We start from the raw sequence: 25,701 nt of genomic DNA on the forward strand, positions 1-25,701 counted from the left end.
CTCTATCATAGGCTTTGTGGAAGTCCAGTTTGATAATCGCTGCTGCCTTTCTTTGTCGTCTTACCCAATGTACTGTTTCGCATGCAATTAAAGCTCCATCATGTATCTTCCTTCCTTTCACAAAGGCACTCTGGGACTCTCCCACTAATCCTGGCATTACACTCCTCATTCTTCGTGTCAACAATTTGGAGATGGCTTTATACACACAACCAACCATGCTAATAGGTCTAAGGTCTTTTATCTCCTTTGCCCCAACGAACTTTGGTGCCAACGCTACCCATGTTATATTGGAGTCTGCTGGTAGTCTTGCATGCTCAAAGAAGCTCAATACAACTGTTGTGAATTCTGGTCCAATCTCCCCCCAACACTTTTTTATAAAATTCATGTTGTATCCGTCATTCCCTGGTGCTTTCGAAGATTCACAGTCCCATACTGCCTCCTTCACTTCCTCTGCTGAAGGCATCACCTCTAAGGCTTCAGCTTCCTCCCTCTACAGTCGGTTCACTAGACCATCTCTAAAGCTCACCGTTGGAGAAGCTTCCTGGTGGTATAAGCGCTTATAAAAGTCTCGAATAGCCACCTTTATCCTTGCTTGATTCCTTATTACTCTCCCATTAATTACCAATGACCCGATTCTGTTATTCCTTCTTCTTGCCGAGGTGATATTGTGGAAATATTTAGTATTCCTATCCATCTCCTTCGCGTACCGGGCCCTAGACATTTGCTTCCAGTGGATATCCTATCTAACATATCACTTCTCACAGCATCTCACTAGCGCCCTTCTCCTTAACTCCAACGTTCCATCATGCATACCACTACTCACCATATCGTCCACCTTCTTGATCTCTTCTTCAAACTTCCTTATCTTCTCAGCTATATTCCCAAAATGCTGCTTATGCCATCTCTGAACCGGAATAGACAGCACTTTCATCTTGTCTAGGAACTGTCTATCACCTAACTCCCTCCACTCTTCCTTCACCATTCGTAGAAACCCTTCATGCGTAAACCACGAGTCCAAACTCCGAAAAGGTCGTGGGCCATCAAACTTTCTGCTCTCTTCCATAATTAATGGGCAGTGATCTGATAAACCTCTTGGACCACCCCTTAATCTTGTCCCCGGGTACATCTCTAACCATCCCAAGGTGACTAGGCTCCTATCGATTCGACTGCATGAGCTCCCCCTAAACCATGTATACCTTCGATCATTTAACGACAAGTCAACCAGCTCCATATCATTTATCCAATCTCTAAAATCCTCCGCGGACGCTGATAATGTAGTAGCTTCTTTCCTTTCTTCCAAGTGCATGGCTTCATTAAAGTCACCCAGAAAACAAACCGGTACCTGGCACAACCCTGCAATATAACTCAATTCTTCCCATACTACTCGCTTCTCAGCTCTCACATGTGCTCCATACACCAGACAAACTGCACACTGAAATTGATCTTTTATCACAACCCCTTCTACACACATCCATCTATCTCCTTTATAGCAATTAATCAATTTGAACACTGTTTCGTCCCATATGAGCAATAATCCTCTGGAGGCCCCAACTGAACTTACATACTCCCACCCAGCTCCATCTCTGCCCCAGATGCGCATAACGTCAAATTTGGTTACCAACTCTTTTTTTGTCTCTATCAGTCCCAACATATCCAAGCGAGACTTATTTTTAAAATTCTTTACCATACTTAATTTTCCAGCACCATCTAAACCTCTAATGTTCCAAGAACTAATAATCATTTAACATTAACAGAACACACATGGTTACGATTCTTTGGCCTGCTTCTTCGTATTTTCTCTTTTTTCTTCGCCTGTCGCCGTTTCAGTGCCATTGCCTCATTTTGCTCCTGCAGGATTGCCATGATATCCTCCTCATCGCTACACTGAGCACCAGACTCTACAGCTAATTTTCAGGCTGCTTTAATTTTTGAATTACGTATTATATACGTATACAGATATGATCGCTAAAAATAGTGGCTCGAAGTAGTCTGCATGTAACACAATTCACAAATAAAATACTTGTGTGTTTTTACTTTTTAGTGGTTGAATTAGTGATTTAGCCGGGCAAGCATAAGAAAAGATTTGTATGGAAGAGATTTGGTTTCACCGTGTGACCGATGATTCTTCTTCGTCGAGTTCAGACTCGCCAAAACTTGTTCAAATCCCAGGAGAGTTTTCAAGTGGTCTAGCAAAACGTTTTGTTGAGTGAGTTAGTAGTTGTGGCTTTGTGTTGTGGGGTGAGGGGTTGAGATTTTGAAAGTGATAGGAAGAGAATCGAAGAAGAAGAAAAAGAAGAAATCAGAGTAGATAGGAATGACGTCATTATGTTTTCTGCAAAACGGCATTGCCGGTTTCAGCCTAATGGCGTTGACGATTTGCAGCTTACTTTTGCCGCCTCCCACAACGGCATATTACCGTTATATATATTATTAGTTGGGGAATGCTAGGGGGATAATAATTTTGTTGAACAATATGAACAACCACCAATCAAATAAAAACACACTACACCTCCAAATTAACCCTCTAAATTTTAATATTAAAATAATCATCCGTACACTAATAAAATGAACATCCGATATATCTATTATTTACATTATTTAATATTTTCATTATTTACCTATACTTTTCCTTATTAGTTTTACTTTTCACATTTTTATGCTCTTATGTATTTTTCAAATCTCACCCTTCACGACTTAATTTTGTTCCTACTACTCGTATATATAATGTATCCACTCAAAAGATGCGAGTGAAAATGGGAGCTAAGTTCGTAGAAACCTCCTCTGTTGACTACCCTCTCATAAGCGTTGACCTGTTGGTAGCACAAAAGAGAAACCAATCATTATGGTTAGTCTTTACATGCTTTTTTGTTGTTGTGCTTGTTTGTGAGTGGTTCTTGCGTTCTGTGCCGGTAAATTATGGCGGCAGCACTGCTGGGAGGAGCTGCCATTGGAGCTGCCTTCGGAGAATTGCTGAAGGCGGTTCTTGAAGTTAAGGACAAGGCCAGCAATTTCAAGAATACCTTGGCGTACCTCAGAACGATTCTGGTGAAGATAGATCCTTTGATCAAGGAAATGGAGCAACAGAACGATGAATTAGGCCGGCCGAAGGAAGAGCTGGATTCGCTGATTGAAGAGATGGAAGAGGGGACAAAGCTTGTTTACAGGTGTTCCAAGATCCACAGGTTGAATTTCCTTGCCAGGATACAGTACCAAGATGAACTTGCCAAATTGGTGGTGTCTCTAGAACGTTTCTTTAGGTTCGATGTGCCGGCTCAGACTTCAAGAGATACCAAAGAGACCTTGCTCAAAGTCACAAGGATACTTAGTGCTGTTAGGAAGCTGCCCTTAGCTAGAACTGAAAGCGCAACTGGTTCGGCTTCTGACTTGGATTCTATGCCTCTGGAATCAGATGTATGTGACACTCTACCACTGCAGCTTAATGATGAAAAGGAGAGGGAAGCTGATTCTACCGAGGAAGCCGCTGAATTAGAGCGCCTTGCTAAGCCGGTGTTGGAAGATATTGCCAGCCTTGTGCAGAAGGGTAGCCAAGTAAGTTTCTATATTCTTCTGCCATTTATTTTCAAGAGGAATAATCAATTTAATTAGAAGCCACAGCTGAATTTGATATCATTTATAACACTCCCCCTCAAATGGAAGCTCACAAAGCTTTAAGCTTGCGAGTTCCGACAAATTAACCCCCTTTAACAATGACAAAATATAAAGAAGACACCACAAAACGTGAGTGAATGAATGGCAGGGCAAAATGATTCTGTTTGGCTGAGCTTTTGAAGACGATTAGTGAAATAATGTTCATAGCCACTTAACTTAAAAACCGATTTAACAAGAAGAAAACTAAGGGACTTCTGTTTATAATTATAAAAGTTTCTTTCATGATCTTTAAATTTACAAGTGTAAAATACAGGCAGGGACCAATATATATATATATATACTTGACTTCTGAGAAAGTTTTCTTATAAAGGGACCAATTTATATGCAGGCAGAGGCAGAAATACATAAAGGGCGTCAAGACTTGCAAAACAAGCATGAAGCAAGTGGGAGACTGAGACGCAGCATTGAGTTTTTTGGCAGTAGAATGGGATTTACAGTTAGTGATTCTATTTTATTCCATGAAAATAATTCGATTGCTGAAGATATCTCTAAACTAGAAGATGCGTTTAAGCAGTTATTGTCATTTTTCAGGTTTGTATATTTTTAGCTTAATATTGTTCATGTTGAGCCAACGATTCATTGCTTGTGTTGTAAACTTGTAATCACTTGAGTATATGTTTTCTTTTGTTTTCTTTTTTCCTTTCTTTTATTTTTTTTTTCAGTTTCACCTCACTGCCACAGAAGGGACCTACTTAATTGACTTGTTACTCATTTTTCATTAGGTTACTCATCACTTGAGTTTATTTATTTGTATATGATGTTAAACAAAGTTGTGTAAGTCCAGAGATCTCTCTAGATATTTTAAGTGTTTTGATGGTGTCATTCTGTACCAGGGCACCCTTCTTTCGGTTCTTCATTTTGTTCTAATGAGTGTTGTACTTTATGATCACAACAGTTTCTTAGTTCCATGGTTCTTAATTGGTGGTTGCCTGATGGTTTCCATACAACAACAAAGCCTTGTCCCACTAAGTGGGGTCAGCTACATGAATCAAACGACGTCATTGTGCTCTGTCATGTATCATGTCTACAGAGAGACCGTTTACATGTAGATCTCGTTTGACCACCTCATGGATGGTCTTTTTAGGTCTTCCTCTGCCTTTCGCCCCTTATCCATCTTCCATCTCATCCACACTCCTAACTGGATGTTCTATCGGTCTTCTTCTCATATGTCCAAACCACCTGAGACGCGATTCAACCATCTTTTCTACAATGGGTGCTACTCCAACTCTCTCCCTTATATCTTCGTTCCTTATTTTATCCAATCGCGTATGACCACTCATTCATCTCAACATCTTCATCTCTGCCACACTCAGCTTATGTTCGTGCTCCTCTTTAGCCGCCCAACACTCCGTACCATAAAGCATAGCCGGTCTTATAGCGGTGCGATAGAATTTAAAGGTACTTTTTTGTCGCATATAAAACCAGATGCACTCTGCCATTTTGACCAACCTGCTTGGATCCTATGATTTACGTCATGTTCAATCTTTCCATTATCATATATGATGCACCCAAGATACTTAAAACTTTTAATTTTTCGTAGGATGTTTTCTCCAATCTTCACTTCTATATTAGGGTTTTCCCTTTTTAGACTGAACTTACATTCCATATATTCCGTCTTGCTACGGCTTATGCGCAGACCATACACTTTTAGAGCTTCTCTCCATAACTCCAACTTCTTATTTAGGTCTTCCCTTGACTCTCCCATAAGAACGATATCATCGGCAAAAAACATGCACCATGGCACAAGCTCTTGGATGTGCTCTGTGAGTACTTCCAAGACTAATGTAAAAAGGTATGGACTTAAGGATGATCTCTGGTGTAATCATATACCAATAGAAAAATCCTCTATCACACCACCTTGAGTCTTCACACTAGTTGTGGCCCCATCATACATGTCTTTAATTACACGAATATATGCGATCCTTACTCTCCTCTTTTCTAAAACCTTCCATAAGACCTCCCTTAGTACTCTATCATACGCTTTTTCCAAATCAATAAACACCATATGTAGATCCCTTTTATTACTACGATACCTCTCTATCATCCTTCTTAATAGGTATATCGTTTCAGTGGTAGATCTGCCTGGCATAAATCCAAATTGGTTCCATGATAATATATATTTTATGTAAAAAGTGAAAAATATCTTCTAAGCTCATAATATAATGAAATTATCATGGCAAAACAATGACAGTTCTTTGAGGCATATTTGGGCTTTATACCTTTGCTGCTTTCAGTGTTGTTAGTTCATGAACATGTGAATCTTTTTTTAATTTTTTTCTTGCTTTGTAATAAGAGTGTTTTTCTTATGGGTGAAAAATTCATTCATGTTGCCATGAAATTATATTTTATCCTGTCTGCTTACAGCAAGCCTGTGGAACCTAAGCACCTCTTTGATTGCCTTACAAGCTCTATGCGACCCTCGTCAGGATCTCCCGACCATGAGGGTGATCCTAGTGGAAAGAAACCTTCCTCTTCTCATCATTCTGAGTCCCACGAAAATAACAACAGTGCTGATCCTGTTTTATGTACTCTTCTCAATCTTATACCATCAAGAATTGTGTCACCTCTACATTACTTAGCTCAGCAACTGGTTGAAGCTGGTCAACAACAACAGCTACTCAGAATCTACAGGTAATGCTCTTTGTTTTGATGCTGTTACACTGCAGAAGTAAAGTTGAAATTGCCTTGGATTAGATCTCTACTTTTGGAAAATTTTAAGTCTAAGTGAGAATGAAAATTATGGTTATCCATTAATTTGAAGTCAATTTATCTACTAAAGTGAAGGGGAGCCTTGGTACAACTTTTGAGTTCTCTCCATGTAACCTAAAGGTTGGAATCAACCCGAGGGTGTGACCCTTCCCTGAGCCATGCATAATGCAGATGCTTCGCAACATACTGCCCTTTTTTATCTACAAAAATAAAATTTGCCTCGAAGTTATGAGAAAAGTAACCATGCTCACAGCTTTTGTTCTCAGCCTGAATCCTCATCATGCTAAGGGCCAAAATTGGTCGTTATGAAATGGATCTTTTGAGTCTTGATTATGGGGGTTAAGTTAATGGTTTGAACCTTGAGGAGTAACTTGGAGTTCATTTACTCTTCAAACATTCCTTTCCCTCCAAAATCAAAACTCAAAAACACATTACACACCATTAAGGAATAATTTGACACATCCAAAGTATACTATTAACGACAATCAGGGTCAAGATTTCTGTGACCCAGGGACTGCAACATGAAATCCATAATCACTCCTTCTCCTTGGCTATATCAGTTGTCATAAAATTCCAGGAAAATTCTAATCTTACGTTACAAAATATTTTCATCCTCTAAACTGTTGTAGGAACTGTTATTAAGAAATTGCAGACTAAGCAAATGTAATATAAGTCCAATAATAATTAATATTATTGCTGCAAGTACTTATTATTATAATCATTGCCATTGTTTAGAGATGCCCGTTCTAATTGGTTGGAAGAAAGCATCCAAATATTTGGGGTTGAGAAACTCAACAATGATGATGCTCAAAAGTTGCAGGTGGAGATATTAGAAGCCAAAATTGGAAGCTGGATTCATATAATGCCTATAGCCGTAAGAAGATTGTAGAATTGATCTGTCTTCCTTCTGTTTTCCGTTCAAATATATAACTAACTATACATGGACAGTTCAAGCTGTTTGCTGGAGAGCGGAATGTTTGTAATCTGATATTTGAAGGCTTTGATTCACTCGCTGAACAGTGTTTCTCCGAGGTGACTACAAACAATATCTCCATGCTACTTAGTATTGGTGAAGCAAATGCCAAAATCATTAAATCCCCGCAAAACTTCCATTTACTTTTAGACATGTGTGAAACAATGTTACAGCTTCATTTAGAGGTATGGCTCCTGACATCCAGAATCTTAAATTTAGCTACTATCACTTTCATGCATTGCTTTATAAATCCCAAGGGTTATACTAAAATATTTCTATACTATTTTCAATGATATTGATAAGTTCCTTTTTAATCATTCTATATTGAGATTGAAGTGAACCACTTCTGCTTGATAAGTTCCTTTTTATCATTCCTTTTTCTTTCTACACTCTTTTCTAAACCTATTAAAAAAACACAAGGCATATTTCAATGTGTTGAAATCTTTACCAACTATTTCACATGACAATTTGCAGATTGAAACACTTTTTAGAGGCAAAGCTTGCACTGAAATAAGAGAAGCAGTATTTCGTTTTACAAAACAACTTGCACAAATGGCCAACGAGGTCTTTGAAGATCTCGAAGAAGTAGTTGAAAAGGATGCTATAGAGACCGCAGTAACAGATGGAGTGCATCCTTTAACAAGCTATATGATTAATTTTGTGAGGGTTTTATATGAGTAAGTTCATATTTTTGGCATTCTGATAACTGATCCCAATAAGTTTATCCTATCATCAAATTGTTGGTATTTGATAGCAATCTTGATTTGACAGTTGATAAATGCTGCTTGTTGCTACATATTTTTCCTTTCATAGTTACACTTTCTAAAATTTTCATTACTGTTCAATATATATATGACTATATCTATAAGGGGGTTGTGCAAACCAATACTTTATTTTGCATTTAAGAGATGTCACTTACTAAACATTCAGTTTCTATAAATTTTGCCAAGATCTTGTTGATGTTCACATATTTGACCTAATTAGAATTCTATAAATGTATGCAGCTACCAGTCCACCTTGAAGCAATTGTTCCAAGAATTTGAAGGTGGAGACTATTCTTTGCAGCAGGCATCTGTAACTAGGCGAATAATGAAGGCTTTGGAATCCAAATTAGATTTGAAATCAAAGCAGTATAGAGACCCTGCATTTAAGCATATTTTTCTCATGAACAATATTTATTATATTGTTAAATTTGTTCAGAGATGGGTGATGACATCCACTATTGATAATTGATTTATTTAACTCAGTTTAAATGCATTCTCTGCTGGTTCCATGTTATTTTTTTTCTAATCCTCTTATATTTTAGCTCTGAAGCCAAGGATATATTAGGGGATGATTGGGTACGACTACATAGTGGAATTGTGCAGCACCATGCAAATCAATACATAAGAAATGCTTGGGCAAAGGTATTGTTCTATTGACCCAATTGAGTGCAACATGTCTTGCAGCTCAGTTTCTGAACAAATCATCACATTCTTGCCATTTAATAAAGCCAGTCTGTCCTCTTTTGGGCATCTCACCCTACATATGCAGCTTAAAGAATCAAGAAATTTGTTTGATTTTTCTATGAGCTTTAGTGCAATGGTTAAGTTGCTCCATATCACATCAAGGTCACAGGTTCAAGGTGTAGAATCAGCCACTTACACTTGTGTCAGTTTAGGCGACGTAGATTACATCCTTTAAATTTGACTCACTATTAAACTCTTGTATCACAGGATGCTTATGTTTTAGTATTATTATAAATTACAAATAAGGGTGGATATTTATCACTCATAGTCTCATATCATGCCACATTATGTCATATTAAATATTTCATTAAATCCTAATTCTTAACTTTCCCTGTTTCCTACCTAAAAACCATAGTCTGAACAATATGGTAAGACCGTAAGAGCTGCAATATTTCCCTTTTCTTATCAATTATCAATTTTCTCTGTCAAGAAGTAATGTATTCTTTGGTGGTATTGTGTGGTATATATTAATGTTCATTTTGGTTTTGGGTTTTGATCTTTGTGCAATCATCTGGATAAGAGCTTAGAATGTCATTGTCACCTTCAATGATTTCAGTCAATTCAGAAAGTACTGTTCTATTGTTGAACTTTTATTATTTACCTTCGCAGACTCTGCAATGCGTATCTGATAAGGGCATATATGTTGGCATGAACAATGGTGTTAGCAGAGCAGTTCTTAAAGACAGGTGATCTTTAAGTTGCTTCTTTATGTTAATTTATTTGGCAAAGCATTCTCTCCCTCTCTATCCCCGCCAACATGTGAATTTGCATGTGTTCTTAGGTTGAAGACATTCAATGATATGTTTGAGGAACTCCATCGGAAGCAATCTCAATGGAAAGTTCCTGACGCGGAATTGCAAGAGTCTCTACAGCTTGCAGTTGCTATGATCGTGTTGCCTGGCTATAGAACCTTTTTGGGACGTTTTCGGTATGTCTGTAATTTCAATTACTTGCAAAACATGAATGCATTGTTGCTCTTATATGTTTGCACATGATGCTTTGTTTTTGTGTGAGTGAGATTTTATTTAACTTTGATGCATAACCTTTTGTGTTACAGGTCTTTTTTGAAGGTTAAGCACATCAAATACACACCAGAAGATCTAGAACAAATGTTGGGTGACTTTTTCGAAGGAAAATTCATGAGCCAAGCGAAACGATAAATAAGTAGCTGATGATTAATTTGGGATGGTAGGCAGAGGCAAATGAGTGGCTTTGGTATCTGATTGCATCTTCTAGTTTCATGGAGGAGGATTGGTGCAAATGTGTTAAGAGATTTTGGTGTTACAACATATCCAAAGTCCCACGTCGGATAGTATATGATACTTGAAGTTGAATCTAAAGAGAGGAGTTGTTTCCCACTAATAGGACTTTATTAAGCCTAGCTTGTTGTGATGCCAATGCATGGAAATTGAGATTTGTTCCCTCACATCCCATCAGGTTTGAAATGGTAGTTGGTTGCTTTAGTTCTGCTCCTGTTGTTGTTTCCATTTTCAAAGGTGGCATGATGCAGCAATAAAAATTTAAGGTGTTTGCTACGGTACAATGATAAATTCATACGTACCGATACGTTTAAAATATAAACAAATAGTAACAAGCCATGTGGAATTTATTTTCCACATCAACATTTAATTTTTTCTTTTTTAAATATATATTATATCATCACTTTTACTAAAACACCCCTTTAGTAATCAAAACAATAAACGCATCAACGTTATCATCGTCCTCCTCCTTCTCTCTCGTTCATCTTCTTCCTTTCCATCTGCACTCTGTGATCTCATTCAAACCTCAAATCCAATGCTTCTTCATAGCTCCGTTCCCTTCACACCAAATTCGAAGACCAACAGAACCCACTTCCATTTCAGCAACTTCTCTTCCTTTAAGCCTCCAAATGCTCCCTTTCCGCGGTTTCAGAAGCACTCCATTTCGAATTGAGCACTCACAGCAACAAGAAGCCCTTCCCCGCAGAGGTTTCTAGAACCATCATGGAGCTTGCCACTGTGGGAACCCTCTCTGCTTTGACCAATGAGGGTCATGAGGGTTCTAGAAGAAACCAACAAAGATCATCTTTTTCCACAGACCATATTTCATTTGCAAAATGTTAAATCATTAATGCAATCTAAATAGCCAAAGTTAGTAATCATTTTGAAATTAAAACACTTGATTGCCAATATCTTTTTGGGATGGAAGGAAAGCAGAACCTTGATGCTGCAAGAAAGTGCTTGCTAGCTAGCTTGGAAACATCAAGTGCCATTGGTTCTGCATTAGATGAATCTGAATCAAGATTGGAGCTTCTTCGCCAGCGATGTCAATCCCTGCAAACTTCATTCAGACCAATCTCCATGCAGAAATGCTCGTTCATGGACGTTGGCAATGGTATAGATAGTGTTATATGTTCTGCTGCTGCTGTCCTCAAGGTGTTTGAATTTGTGCAGCATTTGGAGAATTCTCTATTGACTGACCCTGTTTCCGATCTATGCTCTTACCTCTCAGATGCCAAGAAGCTTGAAGAAGCCTTGAAGCTTCTCACTGATAATTGCACGTTAGCAATTGGCTGGTTGCAGGGTGTTCTTGACTTCTTACAAGACAAAGTGATCACCAATGAGTTTTACCTCTTTCAGGTGAAGAAATCCTTGAGGATACTGCGAGAATTGCAAGCCGTGGAAGAGGGAGTTTGCATCAATGGAGGTTTTCTCAGTGCAGCCTTAGACAATCTAGAGACTGAGTTCCAAAGACTTCTGATGGCAAACTCAATGCCCATTCCTTTGGTTTCGTTAGGATCACACGTCGCAACACAAGCTTTGCCAGGTTCTGTTATGGGGAAGTTGCAGGCCATCATTGAGCGGTTAAATGCAAACAGCAGGCTAGCCAAGTGTAAGTCTATATATGATGAAGTTCGAGGGACGAATGCTCAAAGAACTTTGAACACTTTAGACTTGAGCTACCTTGAGATTCCAACAGCTAAATTTGAGGATGTCAGGGAAATAGCGAGTTACATAGACCAATGGGGCATTGATTTGGAGTTGGTTGTCAAGAACGTTCTTCATACTGAGTACATGCTATCTTGCCGTGTCTTTGAGAAGATTGGTCGAGAAGCATCGACCGAATGTTTTGCCAGGATCGCCATCAGATCAGGAATTCTTTCATTCATTCTATGTTTCATTCCATCGACCGGCGCAAGTGAAGCTTGAAAGGCCAGGTTCTCCTCCCCGAGATAGCGGTGTCCCTAGGCTGGTAAGCTTTGTAACTGATTACTGCAATCAGCTGCTTAATGATACATATCTACCACATTTGAAAAAGGTCCTAGAAATTCATCTTAGTTGGAGAAATGAAACATATGAAGAGGGTATTGTTTTCACACAAATATATGACACAATCAAGGAAGTTGCAGTTAATCTTGATTCTTGGTCAAAGGCCTATGAGGATATCACATTGTCCTACATTTTCATCATAAATAATCATTGCCATTTCTACAATTTGAGGGGTACCATGCTTGGGGATATGATAGGAGATACTTGGTTAGGAGCACTTGAACAATACAAGGACTATTATGCAGCACTTTATTTGAGGAATAGCTGCGGAAAGCTTCTATCAATTATTGTTCAAAAAGATTTACTTTCATCCTCATTGAGTAGCCAAGATTTGGGAAAGAGATTGCATGCTTTCAATGTAGCTTTTGATGAGAGGTACAAGATGGAATCTAGTTGGACAATTTGTGATGAGGCCTTGAGGAAAAACATATGCAAGCATTTGGTGGAATGTATTGTACCAATCTATAAGGCCTATGGTGAGGGTGCCTTGAAGTGTACACTGAGGAGTGCACAACCCAGATTGGTTCAACTGATGAACACAAAGTTCAAATCAATCTCTTCAATACAAATTCCTCCAACTAACATGTCCTCTAACTAAGCTAACTAATACATATGAAATGAAAAAAAATGAGAAATTTATATTCATCAACTTAATTTTCAGTACATACTACATATACTTTGATCTCATCTAGAGTATAATATGTTATAACAGAATAGAACTAGTAACTGAAAGTATAACTAACTTACAACTACCTTAACTAACTAACTGTCTATCTATCTATATGTCTTTTATTTTTTGGAATCATTCATAGTAATTACAACTTAATTGGTTATAAGAAGATGAGAAGGAGGCAGAGAAGCTTTAGCATTAGCAATGGCACCTGAACATGGAGGGAAGAAGGGGTTTGAGGAGAGAAAGGAAAAGAAGAAAGGGGTGCCTTCACGAGGGTCAACAGCGAACCTGACGCCAATGGCCAAAGGGGAAGAAGAACCCTCATGACCCTCATTGGTCAAAGCAGAGAGGGTTCCCACAGTGGCAAGCTCCATGATGGTTCTAGAAACCTCTGCGGGGAAGGACTTCTTGTTGCTGTGAGTGCTCAATTCGAAATGGGGTGATTCTGAAACCGCGGAAAGGGAGCATTTTGGAGGCTTAAAGGAAGAGAAGTTGCTGAAATGGAAGTGGGTTCCATTGGTCTTCGAATTTGGTGTGAAGGGAACGGAGCTATGAAGAAGCATTGGATTTGAGGTTTGAATGAGATCACAGAGTGCAGATGCAAAGGAAGAAGATGAACGAGAGAGAAGGAGGAGGACGATGATAACGTTGATGCGTTTATTGTTTTGATTACTAGAGGGGTGTTTTAGTAAAAGTGATGATATAATATATATTTAAAAAAAATTAAATATTGATATGGAAAATAAATTTTACATGGCTTGTTATTATTTGTCTATATTTTAAATGTATTGGTACGTATAAATTTATCATCGTACCGTAACAAACACCAAAATTTAAAGTTGAATAATATGTATGAACGTGTACATGATGCAAGGGGAGCCAGCCAAGGACCTAAGTAACCTTTGATAATGTGAAAGGTTTTAATTTCTTCCGCTATATTTGCTTTGTTAGGGATTGAATGAAAAATAGGGAAACAATAAAAAGTATTGTCATATAGTTGAGATTTGTTAAATAATTTGAGATATTTAATTAAATTATTATCTAATAATTTTTAATTATCAACTTTAGATGAAAATAATTGTATATGAGTAAATACCATGTTAAGTGGAAAGAATGGTTTTATTTTTGGAGCTGGTGGGTGTTGTATACAAGTATATTTAGGTACATAAAATTACACATAAGCAAGTAAACTATTTAGTATTTACAGAAACAACAAATCCGTACAAAAACTAAACTCATTAAGTTATATAAGTAATAAATTTAAGGGGAAAATATTTATTAATTATCTTATACTATATTAAAAAAGAAATAGCTAAATTTATCTTCAATCATTTTGTACATTAATCCCTAAATCTTGAAGTGTATAAAGTCTAAACCCATATACTATGCTATAATTTTCTTTTATCCAGAATAATTATGTTAGTTCTTTTCAGCAGTTAGTGTATATATATATATGTAAGTCATTTACAAAAGTAATATATGTTGTAAAATAAATAAATAAGAAAGAGATAATAAATATAAAATAAGAGGTATAATTATATAATCTTAATAGTAATATCTACTACAATTATTATCACAATATAATAGATGTATTTATTAATACTGTAGTAAAGAATATAAGAGAGAGAAAATAGTAAAATAGAGAGAGTGAAGAATGTTTTATTATTAATAGTTGTGTGTACGTACTATCACAAACCCATGCTCTATTTATACTTGTCCAAGATTTTCCTTTTCAAACTTCATTAATATAAAGTCTATCATAGGAAAACAAAGCACCGCTTATAGTTAATATTGCACAGCCCAACGTGGTCATCCACATCCTTATCTCAACACTTCTCCTTGGATGACCATTTATGATTATTGCCTCATTAAAACCTTACTAAAGGAAAATCCTGTGGAAAAAACCTTAGTGAAGGAAAAAGAGTACAATATCCTTTATGATGGGAACTGCTTCATTAAAAATCTTGTCAAGAAAAACTCAATGGAAAAAAAACCTGACCAAGGAAAAAAGAGTACAGTCTCCCCCTCTTATCAACATCATTTAATATCTCGAAATCGGCGCATCCCAATCTCATGTACCAATCTTTCAAAGGAGGATTTTGGGAGTGACTTTGTAAATAAATCTGCCAGATTGTCACTTGAGCGGATCTGTTGGACATCAATCGTCTCTTGATTTTGAAGATCATGAGTGAAGAAAAATTTGGGAGAAATATGCTTTGTTCTATCACCTTTGATGTATCCGCCTTTAAGTTGAGCAATACATGCTGTATTATCTTCAAACAGGACAGTTTGAGCTATCTTATGATCAATCAGTCCACATGATGACAGAATATATTGGATCAAACTCCTGAGCTAAAAACACTCGCGACTTGCTTCATGAATCACTAGTATTTCAGCATGATTAGAGGAGGTTGCTGCTATCATCTGTTTCATGGACCTCCATGATATAGCTGTACCACCATATGTGAACAGATATCCTGTTTGAGATCTCCCTTTGTGTGGATCAGACAAGTATCCAGCATCTACATAGCCAACTAGTTGTGACTTGGATCCATAGGGATAAAACAATCCCATATCAACCGTCCTATGAAGATATCGAAAGATTTGCTTGATTCCACTCCAATGTCTTCTGGTTAGAGAGAAATTATACCTTGCTAGTAAATTCACAGCAAATGATATATCGAGTCTTGTATTATTAGCAAGATACATTAGCGCTCCAATGGCACTAAGATATGGTACTTCAGAACCAAGGATATCTTCATTTTCTTCTTTAGGACAGAATTGATCCTTCTCCACATCCAAAGATCTTACGATCATTGGGGTACTCAAGGGATGTGACTTATCCATATAAAATCTTTTCAAGATCTTTTCTATGTATGTTGTTTGATGAATAAAGATCCCATTTTTTATATGCTCGATCTGCAGGCCGAGACAAAATTTAGTCTTTCCAAGATCTTTCATCTCAAACTCTTCTTTTAGAGTTTTTATAATTGTTGGAATCTCTTCAGGAGTTCCAATGATATTTAAATCATCAACGTACACAGCAATTATAATGAATCCAGATACAGTTTTCTTTATGAAAACACATGGACAGATATCATCATTCTTGAATCCATTTTTGGCCAGATACTCAGTAAGACGATTATACCACATTCGTCCATATTGCTTCAGACCATATAAAGATCTTTGCAATTTGACTGAGTATAACCCTTGTAAATATTCATTGGATGGTTTAGATATCTTTAGTCCTTCGGAGACTTTCATATAGATATCCCGATCTAATGAGCCGTATAAGTAGGCAGTTACCACATCCATTAAATGCATATGCAGTTTATGATATGCAGATAAACTGACCAAATAACGCAATGTTATCGCATCCACTACAGGGGAATACGTTTCTTCATAATCTATACCGGGTCTTTGCGAAAAACCTTGTGCCACAAGTCGGGCTTTGTAGCGCACAACTTCATTTTTCTCATTTCGTTTTCTCACAAATACCCATCGGTATCCAACAGGTTTTACATCTTCTGGTGTACGGACTACAGGTCCAAAGACTTCACGTTTTGCAAGTGAGCCTAACTCATCCTTCATGGCTTCTTTCTAATTTGGCCAATCCTTCCTTTGTCGACATTATTCGACTGATCTTGGCTCAAGATCCTTATTTTCATGCATGATATTTAATGCCACATTATATGCAAATATTTCATTGACAATTGTCTTATTTCGGTCCCATTTCTCTCCTGTAAAGACGTAATTTATCGAGATCTCGTCATTTTCACAATTTTCAGGTACCTGAACGTATTCTGGCGTTATATCAGAATTTTGGACAACTGCAGTTGTCTCTACTATGTCTTTTTCAACAGGAATCGTATTTACCTCTTTTCTTTTTCGAGAATTTTTGTCTTTGGAACCGACAGGCCTGCCACGCTTCTGGCGTGTATTTGCTTCGGTGGCAATTTGTCCAACTGGGACATCAATTCGAATTGAGACATTTTTCGCTGGTATATAAGATTTGGTTATCCTCTTTGTATCAGAAAATGCATCAGGCAATTCATTTGCTATTCTTTGCAAATGTATAATCTTTTGAACTTCTAGTTCACATTGCCCTGATCGAGGATCTAAATGCATTAAGGATGATGCATTCCAATTAAGTTCCTTTTCAGGAAGCTTATTATCTCCCCCTAATATTGGAAATTTTGATTCATCAAAATGACAATCCGCAAACTAGGCTTTAAATACATCTCCAGTTTGTATCTCAAGATACCTCACTATAGAGGGAGAATCATATCCAACATATATCCCCAATTTTTTTTTGGGTCCCATTTTGGTGCGATTAGGTGGTGCAATGGGAACATATATCGCACACCCAAATATTCTTAAATGGGAAACATTTGGCTGCTGGCCAAAGGCTAATTGCATAGGAGAGAACTGATGGTAACTCGTTGGTCTCAAACGAATAAGTGCTGCGACATGTAAAATAGCATGCCCCAAACCGAGGTTGGGAGATTTGTTCTCATAAGTAAGGGTCTAGCAATTAACTGGAGGCGTTTAATAAGTGATTCTGCTAACCCATTTTGTGTGTGAACATAAGCTACTGGATGTTCAACACTTATTCCATGAACCATACAATAAGTATCAAAAGCTTGGGAAGTAAATTCACCAGCATTATCAAGACGAATTGCTTTGATTGGATTTTCTGAAAATTGTGCTTTTAATCGAATAATTTGAGCCAGTAATCTCGCAAACGCCATGTTGCGAGAAGACAATAAGCACACGTGTGACCATCTCGAAGATGCGTCTATTAGAACCATAAAATATCTAAAAGATCCACATGGTGGATGAATAGGTCCACATATATCACCTTGAATCCTTTCTAGGAATTCAAGGGACTCAAATCCAATCTTTACTGGTGATGGCCTTAAAATTAACTTTCCCTGAGAACATGCAGCACAACAAAATTCACTAGTTTTAAGAATTTTCTGGTTCTTTAGTGAATGTCCATGGGAGTTTTCAATAATTCTCCTCATCATGGTTATTCCCGGATGACCCAATCTATCATGCTAAGTTATGAATTTATTTGGGCTAGTAAACTTCTGGTTTACAGTTGCATGTGATTCAATTGCACTAATCTTGGTATAATACAACCCAGATGAAACTGAGGGTAATTTTTCCAATATAACTTTCTTATTTGAATCATGAGTTGTTGATACATAAATACTCATGATTTCCCTCATTCATTGTCTCAACATGTATCCATTTCGGCGAATATCTTTGAAACTTAACAAGTTCCTCAGGGACTTGGTAGATAATAGTGCATTATTTATTATAAATTTTGTTCCTCCAAGAAACAAAATTATAGCTCTTCCGGAGCTTTCTATCACATTGCATGAGCCAATAATAGTATTAACATATTCCTCTTTGGGAACAAGATGGGTAAAATATATATCACTTTTGAGAATTGTGTGCGAACTTGCACTATCCGCAAGGCATACATCTTCATTATATATCCTTGTCATTTTCTTCAAAGATAAATAATAAAAATAAGTAATATGCACAGTTAAATTGAATACTTGATCGTAATTATTTTTCTAAGAAACACTGTTCAAAATAATGTCATATACTAAAATTTTATTTTAAAATTTGACACATTTAATAATTTCAAAATTCATAAACATTAATATTTCATTATTTATATACATCATATTTGAAACTTAAATACATGGAAACAGGGACGGACATAAGGGGGGCGAGTGGCGGCCTCGACCCCCCAACTTTTTTTAATAGTAATAAGTTATTATGTATAATTTAATTTTTTTTAAAAAATATTTAGTATTTAGTCTAATATAAATAAAAGTTTAGTCTAATTTAAATATTAATAATTTTTAATATCTAAAAAATAAGTAACAATATTAAAAAAATTTGAAAAAGATATTATTACTAATATTTTTTAATTAAATAAAAATTTTTAAATTTCATAAAGTGAATTCTTTTTCTTCTTGTGGCCGTTTTTTTTATTCGTTTGGTATTAATTCTCTCTGTTTCAACTGTTACAATTAAGAGATCTTTTTCAACTATGAATATTGTGAAAAATAACTTAGAAACAAAATAAAAGATGAATTTCTTGCTAATTGTCTTTTAATTATATTGAAAAGAAAATCATTAAAAATTTTGACACAAATTCTATTATCGGTGAATTTTATTATACGAAGAATCGACCACTTCGTTAGTAAAAAAGTATACACATATTTTTTTACTTTAAAATATGTTCTCTATCAGTATATTTTTATAATACATATTATATTATATAATTTTTTTATATAATTTTTAATATTATATGTGTTATTGGCCCCCTATAATATCATTTCTGGATCCGTCCCTGCATGGAAAATAAAACTTAACAATAAGTTCTTTACATTATTTATTTACATAGATACTTCACAATCCCACATGTTAAACTATCCCATCATTGATCAAATGACCAATATTTCCTTCAGGGTCCTCAAAGAAATCAGATACATCATAATGAGTGGTGGAATTTTCAGTATCATTTGAAACAAAATCTGTTTCCTTTCATTTGTCATCTTTTTTCAAAGATACCTGGTAAAGATCGACTAGGTGCCTTGGGGTACGACAGGTACGTGACCAATGGCCCTTTCCACCACAACGGAAACACTTATCCTCTGTTGATTTATTCTGCCCGATATTTCTTTCTTTATCCTACTTCTGGTGAGATCCTCTCTTTTGAACATAATTCCTTTTCCTTCCATAATTTTTCTTGTTATTGAAACCTTGCCATTTACCTCTTCTGGGGTAATTTGCCACATTTACTTCAGGAAATGGGGCGGCGCCAGTTGGGCGCGTTTCATGATTTTTCAAGAGCAACTCATTGTTGCGTTCAGCAACAAGAAGGCAAGAAATTAACTCAGAGTATTTTTTAAACCCTTTTTTTCGATACTGCTGCTGCAGGAGCACATTCGAGGCATGGAAGGTTGAGAAAGTTTTCTACATATCATGATCAGTTATCTTTTCCCCACATAATTTCATTCGTGAGGTGATTCGAAACATTGCAGAATTATATTCATTTATGGATTTAAAATCCTGCAGACGCAAGTGCGTCCACTCATATCGGGCTTGAGGAAGTATCACTGTTTTTTGATGATTATACCTTTCTTCAAGATCTTTCCAAAGATCTGCAGGATCTTTTAATATGAGATATTCATTTTTCAATCCTTCGTCAAGATGACGACGAAGAAAAATCATGGCTTTGGCTTTATCCTTTTGAGATGCATTATTTTCAGCCTTAATGGTATCTCCAAGATCCATTGAATCAAGATGAATTTCAACATCTAGTATCCATGATAAATAATTGTTTCCAGATATATCAAGAGCATTGAATTCAAGATGAGAGAGTTTCGACATAATAAAAATTTGTTACCTAAGTCTTCCTTAAAATTTGATCAGAGTCTCGTGCTGATAACGTGTTGTAAAATAAATAAATAAGGAAGAGATAACAAATATAAAATAAGAGGTATAATTATATAATCCTAATAGTAATATCTACTACAATTATTATCACAATATAATAGATGTATTTACTAATACTGTAGTAAAGAATATAAGAGAGAGAAAATAGTAAAATAGAGAGAGTGAAGAATGTTTTATTATCAGTAGTTGTGTGTACGTACTGTCACAAATCCATGCTCTATTTATACTTGTCCAAGATTCCCCCTTTTCAAACTTCATTAATATAAAGTCTATAATAGGAAACAAAGCACCGCTTATAGTTAATATTGCACAGCCCAACGTGGTCATCCACATCCTTATCTCAACAATATAGTGATATATTTTTAAAATATTAAAATTAAATTTATTTAAAATAACAAATTTTCTATTTAATACTTAAAAGGAGAAGATAAAAAAATGTACACTCTAAATAATAAAAATAAAATAAATATCATTAAACCAAAGAGTGATGAAAATAATAAAGGTAATAAGATGAACCTTTAATATGATAATTGATTAGAAGAGATTAATCAATTGCAAAAGAATTAAGGAGTGAAGGTAGTAAGGCCACGTTGAAGTTCATGGCGCCATTACTCACTCTTCGACTCTTCAACATTTCTTCTTCTTCTTCTTCTTCCCGCTCTAGTCTCGTATCATTTCAGTCATCGCTTTCTCAACTTGTGTTCTTTGCTTCCCTCAAAGAATCAATATCACCAATGGATCATCGTAGTGATGAACAAACCACCTCAGATTCCGGTGATCCAAACAACAACCACCGTTTTTCTGATCGCATTCTCCCTCACCTTCTCCGTCTGTAAGCACTTTCTTATTCCTGTGGATATTTCTTCTGCTCTGTTGTTTGCATTTCATACAAACTGTTTGAGATATAAATTAAGATCAACCACTCAAAATACTGGAATAAAAGGTATATGGAATTAGAACTTCTATGACCAAGTAGTCTAGTATTTGATCTTAATTGAAAACAATATTTCAAGAGAAATAAAAGGTATATGCAAAATTCATGCAATCCCTAAACGGTCTATAGTAAGCTGCATGGACTCAATTGACAATATACAATATTGGATCATAGCTTGATTTACTGTTCTTGAGGGGGTAAAAAGAAGAATTTAATTTAAGAGTATGTTTGGCTGAGGGGAAAAAATAGTGTGCAAATTTCTTTTATAGATGATTAGAGCTCTTACATGAAAATTTTCGTCCGAGTTCACTCATAAAGAATTTTTTCACACCATTTTTACCCCAATCAAAGATACCTTAGTGAGTGAAACGATGTCCTATTGTGGTTTTGTTTGTTGATGAAGACTCTTGACTATGTAAACCATCTTCTAGTTATTTAAAAAACTCCCTTTCTTTTAGGATAATAACATTGTTTTGCTCTTTCAACCACTGTTACAAGAACAAATTATTTGTTAACAAATTGTGAATCTACTGCATTCTCTCTGAATATTCTTAATGTTCTAACCTTAGGATGTTGTATTTCAGGTATGGATCTTGTGCAACATCTCAAGACTTTGAAATCTATGCTCCAAATGCTTCATTTGAGGACCCACTTATGCGAGCTCATGGGTATGCATGCATTCTGTTGTTATATTCGATTTTTGCTTTTCCATGGAATAGGCAGGAGAAATTTCAAAGTTACATGTTCAAATCAAGCTTGTATACAAGACTTTAAGTCTTACATAAGTTGAAAGATTAAGCTTTCTGTTTCAAGTTTTCTATTGCGAAAGCAAATTAATAGGAAAACTGCTTTCGTCATTGTGATTATGTATGTCATGTATGTTTGACATTCTTTCAATAGCATTTCAATCATGAACAAAAAAAGGAGGTTCATTTGTTGTCTATGCTCACTGATGCGGGTAATTGAGGTACCCAGATTTTAAAAATCAGAAATTCTTAAACTGAAACAATATGATTCAATTCAATCATGGTTTGACATTGTATATTATTATTGCAGGCTTAACTTTTCCCAGTAAATTCAAAGCCAACCTCTGATAAAATCTAAGTGGCTATATGTGTATATAATAAATCATATTGAATGAAAGATTAAGAAAGAATCTAAGTGGATTTTATCCCTATACATGTAGGTTTTGTAATAATCGTTAGTTCTTAGCCTACTGATATGGACATTTCTTTAGTTCTGGTTGTGTAATTCATATTCTGTTTTATTTATTCTCAGTATATAGCTTCTTATTTTCTACTTTCCTGTGTTCATCTATTCAAGAAGACATTTGAAATTGCTAATCGATGGAAATTCTTCTTATATGGTTTACCATGTTTATAATGCAGGGTGAAGCAGATCAAGTCAGCATTCTATACTCTTCCCAAGGTTTTCATTATTTCGTGCTGCTCTCCATCTTTCCATTTTTTTTCCCTACTTGTCTTTATAATGAATTGATTTTTCCGCTGAAAGTTCTGACATGTAAGATGTTATTACAAAAAATTACTGTTTTCTTTTACCGAAAACAAAGATTAAGTGTTTGAAATCATCAGAAAGTTTCAAGTTACTCATGAATATCTGCCAAAGGATAACCTGACAGTTTCGGTTTTTTCAACTCTGATGCACCTCTGTCATTTATCAGCAACTTAATAGTTAATATATTGCATTTGCTTCTGTTATCATTAGTAGTTGTTCCATTTTCAAATATCTCCTACTTGTATGCTTATGTTCGTATTAAATCTTGTTTCAGTTGATTTTGTTAATTAAAAATATAATTTCTTTCTCTCTTTTCCTTTGAATAGACGTTTTCTTTAGTTTGCATATTATTTATCTTGTGTCTTGTTTTAATGTTGAGAAATTTTGGACTTCTATTTTGTCTCTATTTCTTAGGTATTTAAGGAGTCAAAGATTGTGGAATACACTGTTGAAGAAAACATGGTTTCACCAGGAAAAGGAGAGGTTGGTAAATCTGCCATCACTTATTATGTAGTGCAGCATCTCTTGCTTGATTTCTTATGACGTTACTTAAAGATGAAATTCATGGATGTTGCATGCAGATATTAATTGACAATAAGCAATACTATAAATTCCTGGGGAAACACATAGATATGGTATCACTGATTAAGTTGTATGTGGATGACGGTAAAATTGTTCGCCATGAGGACTGGTATGTATTATCATGCACCCCTAATTCTATGGCCTTCATGTATTGTTCTGAGAATTTGAGGGGAAAAAGAAAAGGTCTTTAGGGCATATTTGATAATAGGTCTTGTATGTTTTGCATGATTTGGCTCATTTTCACACTAGGCTTCAATTAAGCATCACATGATTTCTGTTATGATAGTGAAATTAGAATTACCTACGAGACTGCGGCAGATCTCCTTACTCTGGGTTGGCATCTCCGTAGTCTAAGAGGTATAAGGATTAGGGTAAAATAACCTACTTTGGGCATGTGTTACACCTTTTATTTATAGTGTTTAGAGGGTGAATCTAGAAAGGATTCGGGTAGAATCCGTGCGTAATATACACAGGATCCTACGTGGATATGATCTAGATTACGTCTTTATAGGTTGACATGCTCCCAATAAAGAGTGTTCTTAGACCAGCCACAGCTTTAGGCCTAATCTAGGAACCGATCCTTAACAATTTTTGTGAACTACATAACTTGCATACTACTTTGAGGCCTAGAAAGTAAGAGAGATATATATTATTTAGTATTTTTGTTAGTAAATAGGTTTCCAGTGTATAAATACTTGAAGTTTCATAGTTCTTGCACTGCAAGGCATGGTCTAATGACATCTATGTATGTTTTACTTAAAAAGTGCATTGGGTTCAAATCTTGATTGTTACTAGAAAGTGGTTATATAGAATCTATGGAGAGAGAAGCGTGTGTGTGTGTTAGAATTTCTATGGACAGATTTATGAATTGTAATGGATAGATCAATTGTTCCTTATGGCTCAAGTAAGCAATAATAATAATTAATTCATTAGTTTTTATTTTATGGCATGAATTAGGTGGGACAAGAAGCCAATATCAAATAGAGAAACAGTGAAGGTGCCACTCCTTGGGCGAGCTGCAGAAGTGACTCGTAGGGGATCAATGCTGCTAACCCATTTATTTATGGGCTTTGGAAAGGACCCAAGAGTCTGAAAATAACCACAAAATTCAGTTTAGCCTATTTTGATGTAGATGGGCCAGTGTGTTAGACCAAGTCTTTTATATATACCCCTTTTTTCATCTTTGAAAATACCAAAAAAATAATGTTCATTGAAGCTTGTATAGTTTTGGTGGATGTAATATAGAATATAGTTTGTAAATTTACCATTATATAGATTTGTTCGGATGTTTCAAGTTTATTAATGAAACTTACCCGCTAGTAAAATGCGATATTAGTTAAGATTATAAGTATTTTGGTGTCTTAAACTCTTAATCGATAATAATTATCACAAGGTGAATATTCACATGAAGATGGTATTGCAAACTGTTAGATCGTTCATTCAAACATATTTAGTAAAATACGTTAAACGATCATGTGAAGGTATCTTTATGAGAGTATTCACCTTATCATAATACTGTGAACAAATACGACTAAATTATTGGTTATATTGCGAATAAATACCCTCTTTACTCTCTAATAATACAATGGAGCAACAAAATATTTACAGAACATGAAAGCTAGTATATTTTGCATGAGATAGATACATAGAAGATTCAAGTTATTTTGAATAAGTAGTTAGTATTTAGATTATTTTGTTCTAACCTAGAAACACAAAATATGGAAGAAGGGCCCAAAAATCTTTGTAAGCAGAATGTCATATGCATGATGGTAAACTTTTTTGCACTTATCCTCGTTAACTTTGATGCCAATATATAAGTTGCCTTTTTGACTGGTCATCTCCAATGTCTTGGCCTTTACAACAACATTCCCTCCTAATATCCCCCACTACTACTAATAACTAATAACTAAATTAATTATTCTTTTCTTTTATATATTTGGAATGTGGATCCATCTATGTTTGTCCCTTGCTAGTTGAGGGATCCAAGGTGCAGATGAGATGCTATGATTGTGTGTCACAATTATACACTGATTATTGGAGGGTTTTAGATCCGAGAAATCCCTTACTTTCATGCAAAAATTCTCTCTTGCAACATAAAGAAGCTACGTAGTGGCCATAGTTATTAATAAGAATCTATTTTGTATCTTACAAATATTAATATTTGGGTTTTCTTTTATTTATCAATATAAAAGTCATTTTAGTATTTTTTTTAATAAGTATTTAAAAAGTTTGCAAAAATACCATAATTCTAATAACAAAATAATAAAATGTTATCTGTTATATTTGTTTATTTACATATATCATGTTTCATACATTTTTCGATTCTAATATATACTTTATCCTGA

At 35.5% G+C, this 25,701-nt stretch overlaps 4 protein-coding genes across 5 annotated transcripts; 3 read left to right on the forward strand and 1 right to left on the reverse strand.

Annotated features, from left to right (window-relative positions):
- Positions 1-751: 751 nt before the first annotated feature.
- Positions 752-1,741, reverse strand: LOC140182367 (uncharacterized). The gene has a single exon (XM_072228545.1). It carries the CDS (start codon positions 1,739-1,741, stop codon positions 752-754), a length of 990 nt encoding a protein of 329 aa, XP_072084646.1.
- A 941-nt stretch (positions 1,742-2,682) lies between these two features.
- Positions 2,683-10,326, forward strand: LOC112775523 (exocyst complex component EXO70A1). Of its 2 annotated transcripts, none has more exons than XM_025819183.3 (11): positions 2,683-3,549; positions 3,998-4,200; positions 6,034-6,300; positions 7,114-7,252; positions 7,327-7,536; positions 7,826-8,028; positions 8,356-8,481; positions 8,658-8,757; positions 9,469-9,545; positions 9,641-9,787; positions 9,917-10,326. In XM_025819183.3, the coding sequence occupies exons 1-11, from the start codon at positions 2,917-2,919 to the stop codon at positions 10,017-10,019; spliced, it is 2,208 nt and encodes a 735-aa protein (XP_025674968.1). In that variant the 5' UTR covers positions 2,683-2,916; the 3' UTR covers positions 10,020-10,326. The 2 variants fall into 2 exon arrangements, with proteins under 2 accessions (XP_025674968.1, XP_072083679.1); XM_072227578.1 differs by having other exon boundaries at positions 7,399-7,536.
- Positions 10,327-10,908: 582 nt separating this feature from the next.
- On the forward strand, positions 10,909-13,478 carry LOC140181903 (uncharacterized). Its single transcript, XM_072227579.1, has 2 exons — positions 10,909-11,232; positions 11,350-13,478. The coding sequence occupies exons 1-2, from the start codon at positions 11,040-11,042 to the stop codon at positions 12,045-12,047; spliced, it is 891 nt and encodes a 296-aa protein (XP_072083680.1). The 5' UTR covers positions 10,909-11,039; the 3' UTR covers positions 12,048-13,478.
- A 7,293-nt stretch (positions 13,479-20,771) lies between these two features.
- On the forward strand, positions 20,772-24,696 carry LOC112779848 (uncharacterized). The gene is made up of 6 exons (XM_025824203.3): positions 20,772-21,157; positions 21,844-21,927; positions 22,648-22,687; positions 23,189-23,257; positions 23,356-23,465; positions 24,314-24,696. The coding sequence occupies exons 1-6, from the start codon at positions 20,925-20,927 to the stop codon at positions 24,447-24,449; spliced, it is 672 nt and encodes a 223-aa protein (XP_025679988.1). The 5' UTR covers positions 20,772-20,924; the 3' UTR covers positions 24,450-24,696.
- Positions 24,697-25,701: the final 1,005 nt, after the last annotated feature.

This window comes from Arachis hypogaea, chromosome 19, assembly GCF_003086295.3.
Source record: "Arachis hypogaea cultivar Tifrunner chromosome 19, arahy.Tifrunner.gnm2.J5K5, whole genome shotgun sequence".
In the NCBI taxonomy this organism is placed as follows: Eukaryota; Viridiplantae; Streptophyta; class Magnoliopsida; order Fabales; family Fabaceae; genus Arachis; species Arachis hypogaea.

Bases quoted from the DNA above. Each gene is read 5' to 3' on its own strand.
- LOC112775523 (XM_025819183.3), top strand. From the start codon at position 2,917: ATGGCGGCAGCACTGCTGGGAGGAGCTGCCATTGGAGCTGCCTTCGGA. The intron at 8,029-8,355 runs GTAAGTTCATAT...AAATGTATGCAG, and splicing joins TTTGTGAGGGTTTTATATGA to CTACCAGTCCACCTTGAAGC. The intron at 8,758-9,468 runs GTATTGTTCTAT...TTACCTTCGCAG, and splicing joins TAAGAAATGCTTGGGCAAAG to ACTCTGCAATGCGTATCTGA.
- LOC140182367 (XM_072228545.1), bottom strand. From the start codon at position 1,741: ATGATTATTAGTTCTTGGAACATTAGAGGTTTAGATGGTGCTGGAAAA.
- LOC140181903 (XM_072227579.1), top strand. From the start codon at position 11,040: ATGGAAGGAAAGCAGAACCTTGATGCTGCAAGAAAGTGCTTGCTAGCT. The intron at 11,233-11,349 runs GTATAGATAGTG...CTTACCTCTCAG, and splicing joins GTTCATGGACGTTGGCAATG to ATGCCAAGAAGCTTGAAGAA.
- LOC112779848 (XM_025824203.3), top strand. From the start codon at position 20,925: ATGGCGCCATTACTCACTCTTCGACTCTTCAACATTTCTTCTTCTTCT. The intron at 22,688-23,188 runs GTTTTCATTATT...TCTATTTCTTAG, and splicing joins CATTCTATACTCTTCCCAAG to GTATTTAAGGAGTCAAAGAT. The intron at 23,466-24,313 runs GTATGTATTATC...GGCATGAATTAG, and splicing joins ATTGTTCGCCATGAGGACTG to GTGGGACAAGAAGCCAATAT.